At 49.5% G+C, this 16,002-nt stretch overlaps 7 protein-coding genes across 7 annotated transcripts; 5 read left to right on the top strand and 2 right to left on the bottom strand.

Moving 5' to 3' along the window:
• Nucleotides 1–187: 187 nt before the first annotated feature.
• On the bottom strand, nucleotides 188–3,028 carry orlA (putative alpha,alpha-trehalose-phosphate synthase subunit Tps2; the record flags this gene model as incomplete). The annotated part of the gene is made up of 3 exons (XM_057177091.1): nucleotides 188–351; nucleotides 407–2,603; nucleotides 2,657–3,028. The coding sequence occupies 3 exons, from the start codon at nucleotides 3,026–3,028 to the stop codon at nucleotides 188–190; spliced, it is 2,733 nt and encodes a 910-aa protein (XP_057031393.1).
• Nucleotides 3,029–3,234: 206 nt separating this feature from the next.
• On the top strand, nucleotides 3,235–4,722 carry N7457_006046 (uncharacterized protein; the record flags this gene model as incomplete). Its single annotated transcript, XM_057177090.1, has 1 exon — nucleotides 3,235–4,722. The coding sequence occupies one exon, from the start codon at nucleotides 3,235–3,237 to the stop codon at nucleotides 4,720–4,722; it is 1,488 nt and encodes a 495-aa protein (XP_057031392.1).
• Nucleotides 4,723–4,868: 146 nt separating this feature from the next.
• Nucleotides 4,869–8,800, top strand: N7457_006045 (DNA repair protein SMC6; the record flags this gene model as incomplete). Its single annotated transcript, XM_057177089.1, has 12 exons — nucleotides 4,869–4,913; nucleotides 4,959–5,885; nucleotides 5,937–6,164; nucleotides 6,212–6,774; nucleotides 6,824–6,917; nucleotides 6,976–7,241; nucleotides 7,291–7,947; nucleotides 8,000–8,102; nucleotides 8,154–8,312; nucleotides 8,364–8,506; nucleotides 8,556–8,604; nucleotides 8,657–8,800. The coding sequence occupies 12 exons, from the start codon at nucleotides 4,869–4,871 to the stop codon at nucleotides 8,798–8,800; spliced, it is 3,378 nt and encodes a 1,125-aa protein (XP_057031391.1).
• A 300-nt stretch (nucleotides 8,801–9,100) lies between these two features.
• On the top strand, nucleotides 9,101–10,747 carry dhh1 (DExD/H-box ATP-dependent RNA helicase DHH1; the record flags this gene model as incomplete). Its single annotated transcript, XM_057177088.1, has 3 exons — nucleotides 9,101–9,141; nucleotides 9,195–9,267; nucleotides 9,326–10,747. The coding sequence occupies 3 exons, from the start codon at nucleotides 9,101–9,103 to the stop codon at nucleotides 10,745–10,747; spliced, it is 1,536 nt and encodes a 511-aa protein (XP_057031390.1).
• A 513-nt stretch (nucleotides 10,748–11,260) lies between these two features.
• On the top strand, nucleotides 11,261–12,570 carry N7457_006043 (putative mitochondrial tricarboxylate transporter (Ctp); the record flags this gene model as incomplete). The annotated part of the gene is made up of 6 exons (XM_057177087.1): nucleotides 11,261–11,293; nucleotides 11,344–11,398; nucleotides 11,524–11,655; nucleotides 11,704–11,851; nucleotides 11,908–12,165; nucleotides 12,297–12,570. The coding sequence occupies 6 exons, from the start codon at nucleotides 11,261–11,263 to the stop codon at nucleotides 12,568–12,570; spliced, it is 900 nt and encodes a 299-aa protein (XP_057031389.1).
• A 34-nt stretch (nucleotides 12,571–12,604) lies between these two features.
• N7457_006042 (putative mitochondrial translation release factor (RF-1)) lies at nucleotides 12,605–13,966 on the bottom strand (the record flags this gene model as incomplete). Its single annotated transcript, XM_057177086.1, has 3 exons — nucleotides 12,605–13,606; nucleotides 13,662–13,876; nucleotides 13,942–13,966. 3 exons carry the CDS (start codon nucleotides 13,964–13,966, stop codon nucleotides 12,605–12,607), a joined length of 1,242 nt encoding a protein of 413 aa, XP_057031388.1.
• Nucleotides 13,967–14,257: 291 nt separating this feature from the next.
• N7457_006041 (DnaJ and TPR domain protein) lies at nucleotides 14,258–15,837 on the top strand (the record flags this gene model as incomplete). Its single annotated transcript, XM_057177085.1, has 2 exons — nucleotides 14,258–15,226; nucleotides 15,286–15,837. The coding sequence occupies 2 exons, from the start codon at nucleotides 14,258–14,260 to the stop codon at nucleotides 15,835–15,837; spliced, it is 1,521 nt and encodes a 506-aa protein (XP_057031387.1).
• Between the last annotated feature and the right edge of the window lie 165 nt (nucleotides 15,838–16,002).

Here is a 16,002-nt window from a genome sequence, read left to right as displayed (position 1 = left end):
CGTCTCTCGGGACACACCTAGGTTACCTAAGGTATGTATCCTATCTCCACAATTAATATGACCGTCTGGGGTCCCCGCAATAGGTGTCTCGGATAAAACCTCACACTAACATGTAAACTCATTTTAATCTTGAAGATGAAAAAAAAGATATCAGAAAAAGATATATATATATAAAAAAAAAAAAGATTCAATGATCCTGGTTAGCGCTAAATAACATCTGAATTGATCCAATGACATCGGCCGGTTCCAACAAGTGCCAACTAGCATCGGTCTGCTTTGAGCTGGCGCCCACCGTGACCGAGTAAACGTGATCGCGTGGTAGTTCAAACTTATTCAGTGCCCGGAACATATCTATCGTTCGTTAGTCACCGAGCGGGATCGGAAAGGAAAATATATATATATATACCTTCATCAGTAAAATCATCACCCAGACATAGAATAAATTCCGGTGCTTTCCCTGGGGCGGTGCCATATTCATTGACCAACCGAGTGGCAATAAATCCCTTATTCACAAAGGTTGGCCGGACCTCCAGATTGGCCTTGCCCGCCATGACCTCTACATCCCAACGCTTGGCAACGGTGTCTTCCAAGGCTTTTCGGCACTCACGAGCCTGGAATGCACCATATTCCGGGTCTGCGCGACGATAGTGCCAGGTCAATGCCACCCGTTTCCGTTCAATGAACGAACCCTGGGTTCGCTCTGTGTAATGTTGGAACACTTCGACAACTTCCTTCTGCCATCCCATGTTGCTGCTTTCGGCCAGGTTCTCCCAATCCTCTGATCCAGGTTTGCGGATAAAACAGCCATGCTCGGCACTCAATCCAAGCTCGGGAATATGGCCCATCCATTCATCCAGGAAAGCCTGATCGCGTCCGCTGATAATCCACACGGCATTGCGTGGGTCCGCTGACAAGCTCTTCAGAGTACGAAGTACCCGGTCTGAAGGGATGGCCGCCTGAGGATCCTTGACGATTGGTGTCAATGTGCCATCGTAGTCGAACATGAACAGTCGTCGACGAGCCTTGCGGTACTGCTTCATTAGTTTTGCACGATCAAGTGCGGGGGTCGCAACGGATTGGTCAAATGACGAAAGGTTGGTCAGTAGGCGATTTAGGTACTGGCGGGACCACATAGAAACCGTGTTGGTGGCAACATGTTTGTATAACTTCAAATGTTGCTCCTTCCGCTGTGCCGCAGGCATAATCAATGCTTCATTAATCGCACCAGCCACACCAACAAGATCCCACGGGTTGATATGAATGGCATTGGGCAGAGTGCCCGCTGTACCGGAGAATTCAGAAAGAATCAAAGGGCTGTGGTTGGTTTGTTGACAGACAATATATTCCAAACTTGTTGTGTTCATACCATCTCGTACTGTGGTGATCAGTCCAACATCTGCTACGCGCAACAGAGCGAAATACTCGCGCGGGGACAAGTATTGGGGATAGTATTGGACAGGCGAGAAACTCAAAGAGCCGAACCTTCCGTTTATAGTCGAAACCAAATTGGATATTTGGCCAGCAATCTTATTGTCGGGGTCCTCCTTCTCCTCCTCTACGCTGGTAGGACTCGTCACCTGGATGAGAACGACTTTATCACGCCATTCTGGATAGCGTTCCAGGAACGTTTCGAATGCCTGTAGTTTCTGCGCGACACCGCGAACACTATCCAGCCGATCGCGACCGACAATGATTTTCTTCCCGGCATAGAGCTTGCGAATGCCCACCACAGTCTTCTCGATATCTGGAGCCCCAAAGGCAGCCTTCTGAATCGAATAGACATCAATGCCAATAGGGAAGACATCCACTGCAACGTGAGCCCCATAAGCATCAACGCCGGCAGAGTTGGACTCAAAGCCCAGAACACGTGTGCAGCATGAGGTAAAATGCCGAGAGTAGGAAAACGTTTGGAACCCAATCATGTTAGCGCCCAGCACTCCTTCCAGAATCTCCTTGCGCTTCGCGAGACACCGGACAAATTCGCTGCTGGGGAAAGGTGAATGCAAGAAGAAGCCCACGTATATATTCGGGATACGTTGTCGTAGCAGACTGGGTAGGAGGAACAAGTGATAATCGTGGACCCAAACCACATCTCCCTCCTGGTATTCCTGCACAATGCGATCCGCGAACAGTTGATTCAGGCGAACATAGTCCGCCCACCATCGTCGCTCTGATCGGCCATCTGTGGGGCCATGTTGCTTGTAGTGGAGTAGAGGATATAGCTCACGTTCGGCATAGCGGCGCCATCTTCCTTGATCTTTCAATAAAATGGTCTCTTCTGGTTCCTCGGACGCATCTGACAGCCACACGGGCAGTATACGGCCATGACGACCAGAACTCAGTTGTTCATCGAGTCGCTCTCGATCCTGTTGGGTGACACTTATCCCCTCTACCAATGGATGTGCGGGTGGCTTTTTGGTGCCATCCACGGGAACTGGGGCAGCGGCCTTGTTCATATGATTCGAAACTGGCTGGTGAACGTCTACATCGGGCTCAACCTCTCCAGTCCAGCCTACCAGGGTGTGTGCCCAGGTAGTCTCACCCGATGCAAGATATGCAAACGAATCGAACAGCGCCGATGTGCCGGAGCGTGACTTGAGCGTCTGTTGGGATTAGCCAAATGTCATCAAACAAGAGAGAAAATTCCAGCACACACCCAGTCCGATCCCGATTGGAAGTTGAGCTTATAAGGTATGCAGAAAGCGGCGCTAATCAGGCGGCCGCTCAGACGTAGTCCTGGGTGCTGTACACGCGGATCAATCTCGGGAGACGTAGGAGAGTCCGAGGTCAAGCTCAATCGACGCAGCAGCTCCATGCCAGACGGCTCTTTCGCAGCTTCTTGCTGGGAAGTGTCGGTTCCAGCCTCAAGGTTGAAGTATGAAGGGGCCTCGCTCGAGATATTCGGTAGACTAGGTGTTGCATTGGTTGCATCGGTATATGCTTCTTGTTTGAGGGCTTTCAACCCTGGCCCAACCAAGATGGGGTTTGGCTGGTCATCGGGCACCTGCGCGGGGCTCTCTTCGGACATCGTGGGGGTTGTAGAGGGGGGATAAGGACAATAAGCAGTCGGCACGGACAATTCACCCCTACAATCGACGGGTAAAACAGATAGAAGGGGCGGTGAGATGAAGCCACTCTAGCTGACCGGTTCCCCAAACAAAAAAAACCCCCAAATCCTGTAGCAGCATGAATGAAGATATCTCAGTGCTACGTCACTTCTACCTGACAGAAAGAATGCCCAGCTGTTCCTGCCTGAGGCGTCTAACCTGGGATAGTAACGCAGGCATACCCGGAGTCCTCTCCCGCACTCGCCTCGGTGATGCTGACATGCGACTTTCAATTCCTCGATCATTACGTCTACGTTCCTTTCACTCCAGCTCTATTGCGGCAGCCAGGGCCCCCGATGTCTTCACCAACAGCCTCCGAAAAACTCTGGAAGCCCACCGATCAACAAATCGGTCTCGTTTGATCCGAAAAACATTTCCAATCGAAGATCCTGCGGGACTTTGGCGACCTGAGATTCCGTCCAAAAAACAACCATCATACGTCTATCCAGTCGACACCCCCAGCAAGCAGAAGAACAGAAGCGATCCAGCCGCAGAAAAAGCGATCCAAGGAACATGTTATCCACAAAGTCCATGGCTGAGAAATCTTGACTTGCCTCGCACCGACGCTGAATCCACGTTGGACACAGAAATTCGAGCATTGGAACAATACCTGGCCCTAAATGCCCAGGAAAAAGACCATGTAGAAAAGCTCAAGATAAAAATAGCCTCGCTCCTCAAAGCAGTGGTCCCCCATACCCCAAAGGTCATTGGATCGCACTGCACGGGTCTTGCACTGGCACACTCGACCCTTGACTTTATCATACCACATGAAGACCCTGCTCGATCACTAGACCGTGATCGAAGACCGAGCCCCACGCGGCCTCAGATCCGAGACGCCCATTTCCGTCTCCTCCGCCAAGTGGAAAAGGTTCTCCAGCATGCCGATGCATTCGCCACAATAGACTTGCAGCAAAAGTCTGCGCTGTCCGTTCGACACCGGCCAACTGGACTGGTTTTGCAATTTTACTGTGGTGAGGGTATTCCTGCCATTACAGAGTACCTACAAGATTATCAGGTCGAATATCCCGCCTTGCGACCTCTGTATGCAGTAACACGCACGTTGTTGGAGGCGCGCGGCCTTTTTGGGTCATCGCAGGCAAGCATTGGACCAGATGCGCTGGCCATGCTCATTGTGGCGTTCTTGAAGATGAACCATGGCCGATTTCCCGGTCCCAATAGACTGGGAGACCAATTTCTTGCTCTTCTTCAATTTTACGATACTCAGGTGAACATCCAGTCTGTCGGTATTGCCGTGGATCCTCCCAGTATATTCAGCGCAAGCACGTTGCCTGCGATCTCTGACGCTGATGAACCTGCTCACTTGCGCGGCCAGCGCTCTCTGATCAGCGCCAAATGTACCGCTGCAGCGAAGCGAAACGTGCCTGTCGCACAACGATTGTGCATACAAGACCCTACCCATTACCTGAATGATTTAGGCCGATCGTGTACTCGAACATCTGAACTACAGGGTGCATTTGCAGATGCTCATCAGCAGCTTCGTCGCACGTGCGATGAATGGACCGACACCAGTTTCAAAGGTTCGAGTATACTCAGTACCGTTCTACGGGCTAATTTCGATGAATTAGAGAAGATGCGGAATAAAAATAGCATGTAGTCAAACAGTAATCACCTACGAAGTACGGAGTATAAATTAGAAAATTTCCAAGAAATCACTTCTCTCCTTTGTCCCTACTGGTGCCCCACCCACTTGATTAATAAGTGCTTAACGCGCGACGCGACTTCCACTGATCAACCGCTAAAATGCCGTCTCTGAAGCGTATGGATAGGCCAGTCATGAGTTCTTCGGTACGAATCCATCAGATATAAAGTCCAAGAGCTAATGCGACGCAGAGAAAGCGACAGCGAACGAACTCCTCACCCGCCCAGTCCTCGCCAGCCTCGCCAGTCTCGTCGGACGCCCCGAACTCCGTTCTCGTAGTCAACGATGCCGCTCTTATAGACGATGAAGACGAGCTAGAGCTCCGCCAGACCCAAATCATTCAAGAAAAATACTCCCACCTGATCGACGAAGCGAACGTTCCCGCCGAACATGGAATTCTCGAACGCGTAGAGTGCTACAACTTCATGTGCCATGATCATTTCTACGTGGAGTTGGGGCCCCTTATCAACTTCATTACTGGAAAGAATGGCAGCGGCAAGAGTGCAATCCTGACAGCGATCACTCTTTGTCTCGGCGGTAAAGCCTCGGCGACAAACCGTGGCCAGAGCTTGAAGAACTTCATCAAAGAGGGGAAAGAGAACAGCACTATCATCGTTCGCATCAAAAACCAAGGCGATGGCGCTTATCTGCCAGATGACTTCGGCAAGACGATCATTGTTGAGCGTCACTTCTCTCGAAGCGGCACGAGCGGGTTCAAAATCAAGTCAGAGAATGGGCGCATCGTCTCGACGAAAAAGTCAGAGCTAGATGCGATCACGGACTACTTTTCTCTGCAGATCGAAAACCCTATGAATGTTCTTTCGCAAGACATGGCCCGGCAGTTCTTGAGTACATCAAGCCCAGCTGAAAAATACAAATTCTTTGTCAAAGGTGTCCAATTAGAACAGCTTGACCACGACTACCGGCTGGTTGAAGAGTCCCTTGACTCCATTGAGGAGAAGCTCAGAGGCGCAGCTCAGAATACACAGGTCTTCGAGAACCGTAAGGAAATAGCTAGGAAAAAACTCGAAATCTCTGACCAGCATGATTCTCTGCGAGCACGGGTCAGAAATATCCGAAGCCAAATGGCTTGGGCTCAAGTCGAAGAGCAAGAAAAGGTGAGCCCCCTCCCTCTCGTTCAGTTAAAATGTGGTAGCTCAACATCCTAGATCGAATTATCACTCGCCGAACAAATTGCCGATGCAGGCCAGAAAATTGCCGATGCCGAATCCCAGCTCACTCGATTTGATGCAGCGTTTGATGAGGTGGCCGCAGAGGAGACATCCGCTGGAGAACATTCCTGGAGAGCTGCCGTGGCAGTCACTACGGCCCAAGATGAAAGGGACAAAACAAAGGAAAGATTGGATACTGAGATAGCTAGACGACATGATCTACAAGTGCGTACTTCCAACCCATATTTTTTGGTTTGTTTATTAACAGGCAGAAAAAAAAGGCAGAAAAGCGCCAAATCAATGAATATATCAAAGCAGCGAAATCTAGGATACAAGAAACCCAGCAAAAAGTCGACGATGAAAACCGGCGTCTCGCTGATGTGAGCGATGGCGGCTATGCTCGAAAACAAGACGAGTGTGAACATGCAGTCAATGAGGCTGCCGCTGCTCGAAGTGAATATGAAGAGCATCGCAAAGGTGCCGCTACCCTACGTGAAGATGCCGAAGCTTCCCAAAGGGACCTCTTAGAAGCGAGAGGCCCACGCGAACGCAAAAAGGAAGAAATTGACCAAGCAGAGAAGCAATTGGAAAATCTCACCAGAGAAGGCGGATCAAGACAGTCACTCCCAAAAATGACCGCACTTCTCAGAGCCATTCAGCAAGAAAAATCTTTCAAATCACCTCCTGTCGGCCCAATAGGCCATCACGTCACTTTGCTAAATCCAAAGTGGTCATCTATCCTAGAAAGGATGTTTGGTGGCACACTTACTGGCTTCATCGTCTCGTCCAAGAGTGATATGGATCTTCTTTCCAGGGTCATGAAGCGAGTTCAGTGGTGAGTTTGTCTAATAACAAGAAAAAAGGAAAAAAAGCTCACCTGATAGCAACTTTCCAATCTTCATTGGCTCTGGTGGTCATTTAGATACATCGGCACATGAACCAGACTCTAAGTATGACACTGTCTTGCGAATACTTCAGGTAACTCTCCCCTCTCCCCACCCTAGGCCCCGCCTCTCGCTTCGTGCTGACTTTCCAGATCGATAACGAATTAGTGCGGCGACAACTGATCATTAATCATGGAATTGAACAAATTCTGTTGATCGAGAATGTGAAAACTGCTTCCTCTACGCTCTTCGACGGTGCACGACCAAGAAATGTCAAACGGTGTTACTCCATCGATGCACAAGATCGTCGCCGAGGATTTCAATTATCGTACAGTCGAGCCGGAGAACCGAGTCAGGCTCCCGTTTCGGGGTGGACAGAAGCCCCGCGCATGAAATCCGATGTGGCCTTGCAAATTCGGTAAGTCCCTACCCATCCGACATTGTACTTTAGCTAACCAACTTGCAAGGGCACAACGTGATATTGTTGCCGACCTCAAGCGCCAACAGAGTGAGATTGAACAAGACATATTAACTGCCTGTTCACGTGCCGAGGCCTGCAAGCAGGCGGTGGTCCGACACGGAAGAACCGAAAAAGAGTTGCTGTACCAAATGCAACGAATGGCAGAGCGTGCCGAAGAACTCAAAGACGCCTTAGATAAAGAGAACGCCGAGGATGGACGCATCGATGCACTGCAGGCAGCTCTCAGGGAAGCCGAGGAAGAGCAGCAGCTCAATGAGGGATCATTGAACGATAGCGAGGCAGCCATGGGAGCCATGATGCAGACCCTCAAAGAAATTCGGCGAGAACTCTCCGCCCAAGACGCTGATCTTCTGACCCTCCGAGAAAGATTAAATGTTGCTGAAAGCGAGCAGAAACTTGTGAAAATGAAACAAACCAAAATACTCGACGAGAAGAACGAGGCTGTTGCGCTCATCGACCGAGATAAACAGACAAAGGTTGCAATTGAGACGAGAAGAGACCAAGTCAAAGCGCGGGTTCTCGAATACAACGCAAAAGCCAGCATGGTCTCACCTCGAGTTCCCGTGGACGAAGGAGAAACACCCGCGAGCTTGGATAAAAAGCTTGATAGACTAGGCCGGGATCTAGAACGCTATAACTTGGAGTATCTCTCGCTCTCTATCTTGTCCATTTGCTATAAACTAACACTCATACAGGTTGGGAAGTTCTCGTGAGGAAATTGCTGCAGAGGCAACAAGAACCGCTGCTGCTTATAATCGATCTTTGCAGCAACTTGAACAATTTTCCGCATTGAGTCAAGTAGGTCCTCCACCTCGCTTGTCCCCTTTAGCTACCCTAACGTCTTCCTAGGCTCTCAAAGATACCCTCCAAAATCGCAAGAAGCGATGGGAGATCTTCAGATCTCACATCTCATCCCGGGCCAAGGCCCAATTCACCTATCTCTTGAGCGAGAGAAGCTTTCGTGGTCGGCTTCTGGCTGATCATACCAATAAGCTTCTAGATCTACAAGTCCGATCCCCCTGTCTCCTTAATGTTTTTTCTCTTCACTAACTTACCTAGGTTGAGCCTGACATTACCAAAGACGACAGCACCGGGAGAGGTGCGAAGACATTGTCCGGTGGAGAAAAATCATTCTCGCAAGTCTGCCTCTTATTGTCTTTATGGGAAGCAATGGGATCTCCGATCCGCTGTCTTGATGAATTGTATGTGTTTCCTGGACATTTTGATTGGTTATTTGCTGACTTTCTTAAGTGATGTTTACATGGATCATATCAACCGCAAGATGGCCATTGATATGCTTGTAAGGAACCCTATAACCCTTGTAAACAAAACAATACTAATTTCCATCCTAGATGGGCGCCGCCAGACGATCGATCGGGCGACAGTTTATTTTGATCACACCTGGTAGCAAGACCGACATCACCATCTCTGCAGATGTCATGGTGAAGGAGTTGGCAGAGCCAGAGCGTGGTCAGACGACATTATCTTTCCGTTAGCAGTTAGTTATCATTAATGTAATCCACGTGACGGGACCGTTTTAGCTTCAAACCTCTTCGCTCCCCGCCATACCTAAAGACTCAACCCTTCCACTCCAAATCTGATCTTTTATATTATCTGTGAACTCTCTCCACAATTTCCTCTTTCCTTGGTCTTCACGCAGATATTTTGTCTCACCCTCCCACCTCACCCCCCACCTCACCCTCCAGCCTCACACCTCCAGCCTCACCCTCCCACGCACCTCGCACCTCGCCCTCCCAGCTCACCCTCGCACCTCTCACCCTCACCCTATCGTCATAATGGCCGACGCACTTGCTACACAGCTCGGTAATACTAAGCTGTAAGTCAATCGCTCACGAATGTTCATGCTCAATTAGATCTGACTTTGACCAGGGAAGCAAATCCAGAACAAAGACTGCAAGACACATTGAATCTTCCCCCTAAAGATTCCCGCCCACAAACCGAGGTGAGCTTCCTATTCCTCCCACGCCTCTTCTATTGCTCAACAACTGACTCGATACTAGGATGTCACTGCTACAAAAGGCCTTGAATTTGAGGACTTCTACATTAAACGTGAACTCATGATGGGCATCTTTGAGGCTGGATTTGAAAAGCCCTCCCCTATCCAAGAAGAAACGATACCTGTTGCTCTGACAGGCAGAGACATTCTGGCCCGAGCTAAGAATGGTACTGGAAAGACCGCTGCCTTTGTAATTCCCACCCTTGAGCGCATTAACCCCAAAAGCACAAAGACCCAGGCCCTGATCCTGGTCCCCACACGAGAGCTCGCTCTCCAGACATCACAGGTCTGCAAAACCCTTGGTAAACACCTAGGAATCAATGTTATGGTCACTACTGGTGGAACTGGCTTGATGGATGACATTATTCGGCTGAACGACCCTGTCCACATTTTGGTGGGAACCCCTGGACGAGTGTTGGATTTGGCCAGCAAAGGTGTCGCCGACTTGGCCGAATGCCCAACCTTTGTGATGGATGAGGCCGACAAATTGTTATCTCCCGAATTTACCCCGGTCATTGAGCAACTTCTGTCCTTCCACCCCAAGGACCGCCAGGTCATGCTCTTCAGTGCCACTTTCCCTCTGATTGTGAAGTCGTTCAAGGACAAGCACATGCGCAATCCTTACGAGATCAATCTCATGGATGAACTCACCTTGAGGGGTATCACCCAATATTACGCTTTTGTCGAGGAAAAACAAAAGGTTCACTGCTTGAATACTCTTTTCTCCAAGCTCCAGATCAACCAGTCGATCATTTTCTGCAACTCAACCAACCGTGTTGAACTGCTGGCCAAAAAAATCACCGAACTCGGCTACTCGTGCTTTTACTCCCATGCTCGGATGCTTCAGCAGCACCGCAACCGGGTCTTCCATGACTTCCGCAACGGCGTATGCCGCAACCTGGTTTGCTCCGACCTGTTGACTCGTGGTATTGACATTCAAGCGGTCAACGTCGTGATCAACTTCGATTTCCCGAAGAACGCAGAAACTTACCTTCACCGTATCGGTCGTTCGGGCCGTTTCGGACACTTGGGTCTTGCGATCAACCTCATCAACTGGGAAGATCGGTTCAATCTGTATAAGATTGAACAGGAATTGGGTACTGAAATTCAACCCATTCCTCAGAACATTGACAAGAAGCTTTATGTCTACGATTCACCAGAGAACATCCCTCGACCCATCTCCAACCCTCCACCTCAAAGTGGTGCTGGGTCCGTGAATATGAACGGAGAACGTCAGCCTCGTCGAAACAACCACACGCAGCATAGTGGTCAACCCGGTCAACAACACGGTCAATACTACAACAATCGGGGGCGTGGATCTTATCGTGGTCGTGGACAGGGCCAACGCCGCGGGGCACACAACGACGCCAACCGGATCACCTTTGGTCAACCAAATCCGAGTCAATCCCAAGCGCCGATCTCTTAACCAACTTCCCTATCCCTGCGCTTCGTTCCTTCTCCGCTCTATGAAATGTTGCCGGGGCTATCCCGGCATTGATTATCTGGTCATCATGATACGGGAGTTCAATGTATCATATGTCTTTTCCGTTCTGGCCTATAATCGATGAAAATGCATTTTCGGCGTTTCTTGTTTTTTTTGGGGGGGGGCTGTATTCTTTTTATCATTGTGCAGTTGTTGGGTCCGGCGTTCCAAGTGACAAGCGACATTCCCCTTTGGAGTTTTCTCCAAGTTTACCCTCAAACTGTGCGATCAACACTTCCAGTTGACACCAAGACTTATGAAAAAGACCAAAAAAAAAGATTGGAGGAGCACTAGTTGCTGAACGTATCTAGGTAGATTCAGCTAGTGAAATGGACAAAATCCCTCCAATATATTCTCCGAGTAATCAAATAATAAGTGTTGGCGAGATTGGCACGTGCCGGGGGCCGTGTGGTCTCCGATGTTCGGCGCCTGCAACTTTCTCCAAACAACCATAAAATGTCGACGGTGGATAAGGATCAGAAGGCAAAGGTTTGTTCTAGCATTCAATTCAATTCAATTCAAAGCTCACCAATGGATAGCCCAGCGCCCTCCGCTCCATCCTTGCGGGATCCACTGCTGGAGCCGTGGAGATCGGTAAGAGCTCCCGTAACACTTTACAGAGTTGCTAGCTAATCATATACTACAGCGATCACATATCCCGCCGAATGTATGACTCCCTTCCAATGCCACTTTCAAAGAATCCTACTAACCTTGTGTAGTTGCGAAGACCCGGACCCAACTCAATCGCCAGCTTGCTCACGGTCAAAAGCTACCATGGCCGCCCTTCGGCAGTCAATGGTACGCAGGATGTACAACGCTGATTATTGGGAACTCGCTCAAGGCTGGAATTCGTACGTTCCTCATGACGCTCATCTATACCATTTGCTGATACATATAAGGATTTGTCGCTTTCGATGCTATAAAATCAGTTCTCCAGGATGAGAACGGCAAGATCTCAGGGCCAAGGACGGTTGTCGCTGGATTTGGTGCTGGGTTCACCGAGTCTCTTTTGGCCGTGACTCCCTTCGAAAGCATCAAGACTCAATTGTAAGTTCACGCTCTTTATCCCCCTTTGGCAGGTCCTTCTCTGACCCGGTTAATAGGATCGATGACCGGAAATCCCCCAATCCTCGAATGCGTGGTTTCTTGCATGGTAGCAAACTTATCTTCAAGGAAAGGGGTGTCAAGGGCTTCTTCCAAGGCTTTGTGCCTACTACAGCAAGACAGGCCGCCAACTCGGCAACCCGATTTACAGCCTACACGACGTTGAAGCAATTTGCGGAGGGCTATACGGCGCCCGGAGAAAAGTTAGGCACTGCAGCCACTTTTGGTATTGGTGGAATTGCGGGTTTTATCACTGTGTAAGCTTATTGATCTCCCTGGAGTTGACAGGCTAAAACTAACATTGATCAGTTACGTGACACAACCATTGGACACGGTCAAGACAAGGTATGGATTCCCCCACACATACGATACATTATGTGACTAATAGCATCAGAATGCAATCACTCGAGGCTAGCAAGCATTATAAGAATAGCATTGTTTGCGCAACTCGGATCGTCAAAGATGAAGGTGTCCTCACTTTATGGTCCGGCGCCATGCCACGACTTGCAAGGTTGATCATGAGTGGAGGAATCGTATTCACCATGTTCGTGGCAGAACCCCCCAAAAAGTCCATAATGTACAAATGTGCTAACTGCTTGGACAGGTATGAAAAGGCTATGGACGGTTTGGATCTCTTGGATCCGGAGCGAAAGTATTTATAGATCAAAATGGGCAATTATATGTTATACATCAGTATCATTCTCCTTTCTCACGTTGCAGATCCTCTGCAATCATTGCCTCGACTTCGTGATCAGCCATCCAAGTCCGTACATTTTCCATCACACTGTCCAATCCATCACCACCATCAAGTACGCCATCCAGGTTGTGAATTGTGAGGCCGGTGCGATGGTCGGTGCAACGACTTTGACCGAAATTGTAAGTTCGAATCTTATCGCCTCGGCCCATTTTGGCCACACCACCCAGGATACCTCTTCGGAGCTGCACAAGCTCTTGCTCGCGGGCTTCCTGTCGGGCTTCAGCCAATTTGGCCCGCAGCATCTGCCATGCCTTTCTCCGATTGGCCTGCTGAGACCGTTCATCTTGCATGGAAACCACCGTATTGGTAGGGATATGTGTCAGTCGAATGGCGGACTCTGTTTTGTTCACGTGTTGCCCCCCAGCACCTCCGGCCCTCATTTTTTCAACCCGGACCTCTTGAGGATCAATATAATAGTCGCTGGTTGGATCTTCAAAGTTCAAGGCACTGTCCATCTCGCTACCGTTTTCTGGGAAACTCGGCAGGACCATCACACTAACTGCGCTGGTATGGGTGCGACCCTTGGTCTCCGTTGCGGGCACTCTCTGCACTCTATGGACCCCTGATTCGGTCCGTAGGATATCATAAGCCCCATCAGCTTCAACTTCAATGACTGCTTCACAAAGACGGTCTTCCGACGGGCCGACCTCTGTGTCCTGCTTCAAAATGGTTGGTCGGAGGCCCTTTCGGGAGCAAAAAGCAATGTACATCCGCAACATCTCAAAAGCAAACAAGCCTGCTTCATCTCCCCCTGCCCCTGGTCGGATTTCAAGCAAGCAAGGTAGGTCGGCAAATGGGTGTCGCGGAATGAGAGCCTTTTTCAGTCGGTCTGATATTGATGGAAGGGCATCATGACTGCTCTCGAGGTCCTCTGTTGCTAGAGATCGCAGTTCAGCATCGGTACTAGGATCAGCTAGAAGAGATTTGAGCTCCGCAATAGACTAAGAGAGAAAAAAATCAGTGTGACTCCAGGTACGGAGTTTCCAAGGTGCATACATCGTTGGCTTTGACCCATTCATTCAAGACATTTGTAATTGGTGCCAATTCTCCAGCTCGCTTGGCGGTTTTTGCGTCAAACGACTCTCCCAATCGTTCCGAAAGTTTTGCGTGTTCGGCTGCGAGTAAACGAGCTCTGGTTAAAAGAGCCGGAGACAAGGCGGAATCGGATGCTTTTTTGTTCGCATTAGCACCGATCAGAAAATCGACCAAATCTGGTCTTTACCAGTATGTATGCCTCGCAATGGCAGTAAATTCAGAGGCCTAGGCCGGAGGATACTTCGACATATTGACTTGACCAGCATCCTTCGAGATCAGTAATGGGAGTCCAAATTCCTTTCGGAGCGAAAGCGATTCGTGACACAAGTCCATGTCACATGACGGTAACGGAACGTTACGAGGCGTAAAGGCCACGGAGTATGCGGCCAGCTTTCAGGCTCCTTGGTCTTTATTGATCTCTGCTCTGTCTCTCTGTTCCTATCTTGACCTGGGTTTTGGATTATGTTCCTATCCTTGCATTCCTAGGGTGACTGCCTCATTTTTTGAACCAACTCTCCTCCCGCTACTACTGCGCATCTCCCTCTCTCCCCGCAACAATGCTCGTTTCTTTGGAATTACTAACAGCCTTTCTGGCTTGTTGTTCGACTGGATATGCCTTTCAAATTCCTACAGATATACCTCTTTCTGAATTGATTTCTTCTGCAAAAGCCCACCTCGCACAGGGCTCACCCCGAGATGCCGTGGTATACTTCGATGCCGCCGTCGCGCGCGATCCAACCAACTATATCACCATCTTCCAACGAGGCGCGGCTTATTTGTCTATTGGAAAAAATTCCCAGGCCTCAACCGATTTTGATCGAGTTCTTGAACTCAAACCGGACTTTGAGGGCGCTCTTCTACAACGATCGCGTCTAAAAGCACGCTCGGCCCACTGGCAGGAAGCTTTGCAGGATCTCGACCGGGCTGGGAGAAAATCGACTGACGATTACAAGGAATTAGAAACTGCGCGTGATGCAGCCACCTTGGCTCTTAACGCTGAAAAGCAGGGCGCCTGGGAAACCTGCGTCTCGGAGGCAAATGTTGCCATCTTAAAGGCAAATACGGCCTTACCCCTGCGGCAGGCTCGAGCCCGCTGTCATTTTGAAAGAGGCGAGACGGAAGAAGGGCTCAGTGATTTGGCACATGTCCTGCAAATGTCCCCAAGCTTAGTTGAGCCTCACTTGCAAATGTCGTCCATGTTATTCTACTCCCTGGGAGATAGTGACCGTGGCCTTGCTCAAATCCGCAAGTGTCTGCATGCCGATCCCGACTCGAAACCTTGTAACCGTCTCTATCGACGCGAGCGGAAGCTTGCTAAGCAACTCGAGAAATTGCATGTTGCCCTGGGGGCGCGCAAATTCAGCAATGCCGCAAACCTCATGGTGGGCGACAGCGAATCCAGTGGTCTGATTGCAGACATCAAGACCGATGTCGAAGAGGCAAGGCAAGCTGATCATATCCATCGCCTGGCACCAAACAATCTTTATACATTCTTGATCGAGAAAACCTGCGAGGCTTACCGGGAAGTGAGTAAACCCACATCATACGTGCTTTTTTTTTGACCCTCCAATGTTAACACACTTAGATGCGTATGATCAAAAAGGCTGGCCCTTATTGCGCTGAGGCTGTCCAACTTGTTCCTCACTCGCTTGCCGGACTCTTATATCAGGCCCAGATCGCTTTGGATGAAGATCGATTCGAAGATGCCATACGCACACTTGATTCGGCCAAGGAACACCACCCTAGTTCTCAAGAAGCACAATCTCTCCACCAAAAGGCCCAGACTCTACTTAAGCGTTCCAAGCAAAAGGACTACTACAAAGTCCTGGGGATCAGCCGAGATGCGGATGATCGGACGATCAAACGCGCATATCGCCAACTAGTGAAACAACATCACCCTGACAAGGCCCATGCCCAAGGTGTAAGCAAAGAAGAAGCAGAGAAGAAGATGGCGGCCATCAATGAAGCCTATGAGGTTTTATCGGACTCTGAACTCCGGACACGGTTCGATAACGGCGACGATCCCAACGATCCTGAATCGCAGCAGCGAGGTAATCCGTTCCAGGGCAACCCCTTTGGCGGTCAGCAGTTCTTCTTCCAACAGGGAGGCTTCAAATACCCAGGCGGATTTCGCTGATCGTATCTTTTCCTTGTAAACCATATTGGGTGTTCATGGAGTTTCACTGTGTATTTCGAATTTTAATGGTTTGGAAAATCATTTTTTTTTTATTTCAAGGCACATGAATTTGAGGCATTGTTTTTTAAAAAGAAAGAAAAAATTTTTAAAAGGATACATCGCATC

Source organism: Penicillium paradoxum, assembly GCF_028828445.1.
Source record: "Penicillium paradoxum strain IBT 22861 chromosome Unknown utg000005l_segment0_segment0, whole genome shotgun sequence".
Classification (NCBI taxonomy): Eukaryota; Fungi; Ascomycota; class Eurotiomycetes; order Eurotiales; family Aspergillaceae; genus Penicillium; species Penicillium paradoxum.
The sequence above is the reverse complement of the archived record's forward strand: the minus strand, read 5'-3'. Positions and strand labels throughout refer to the sequence as shown.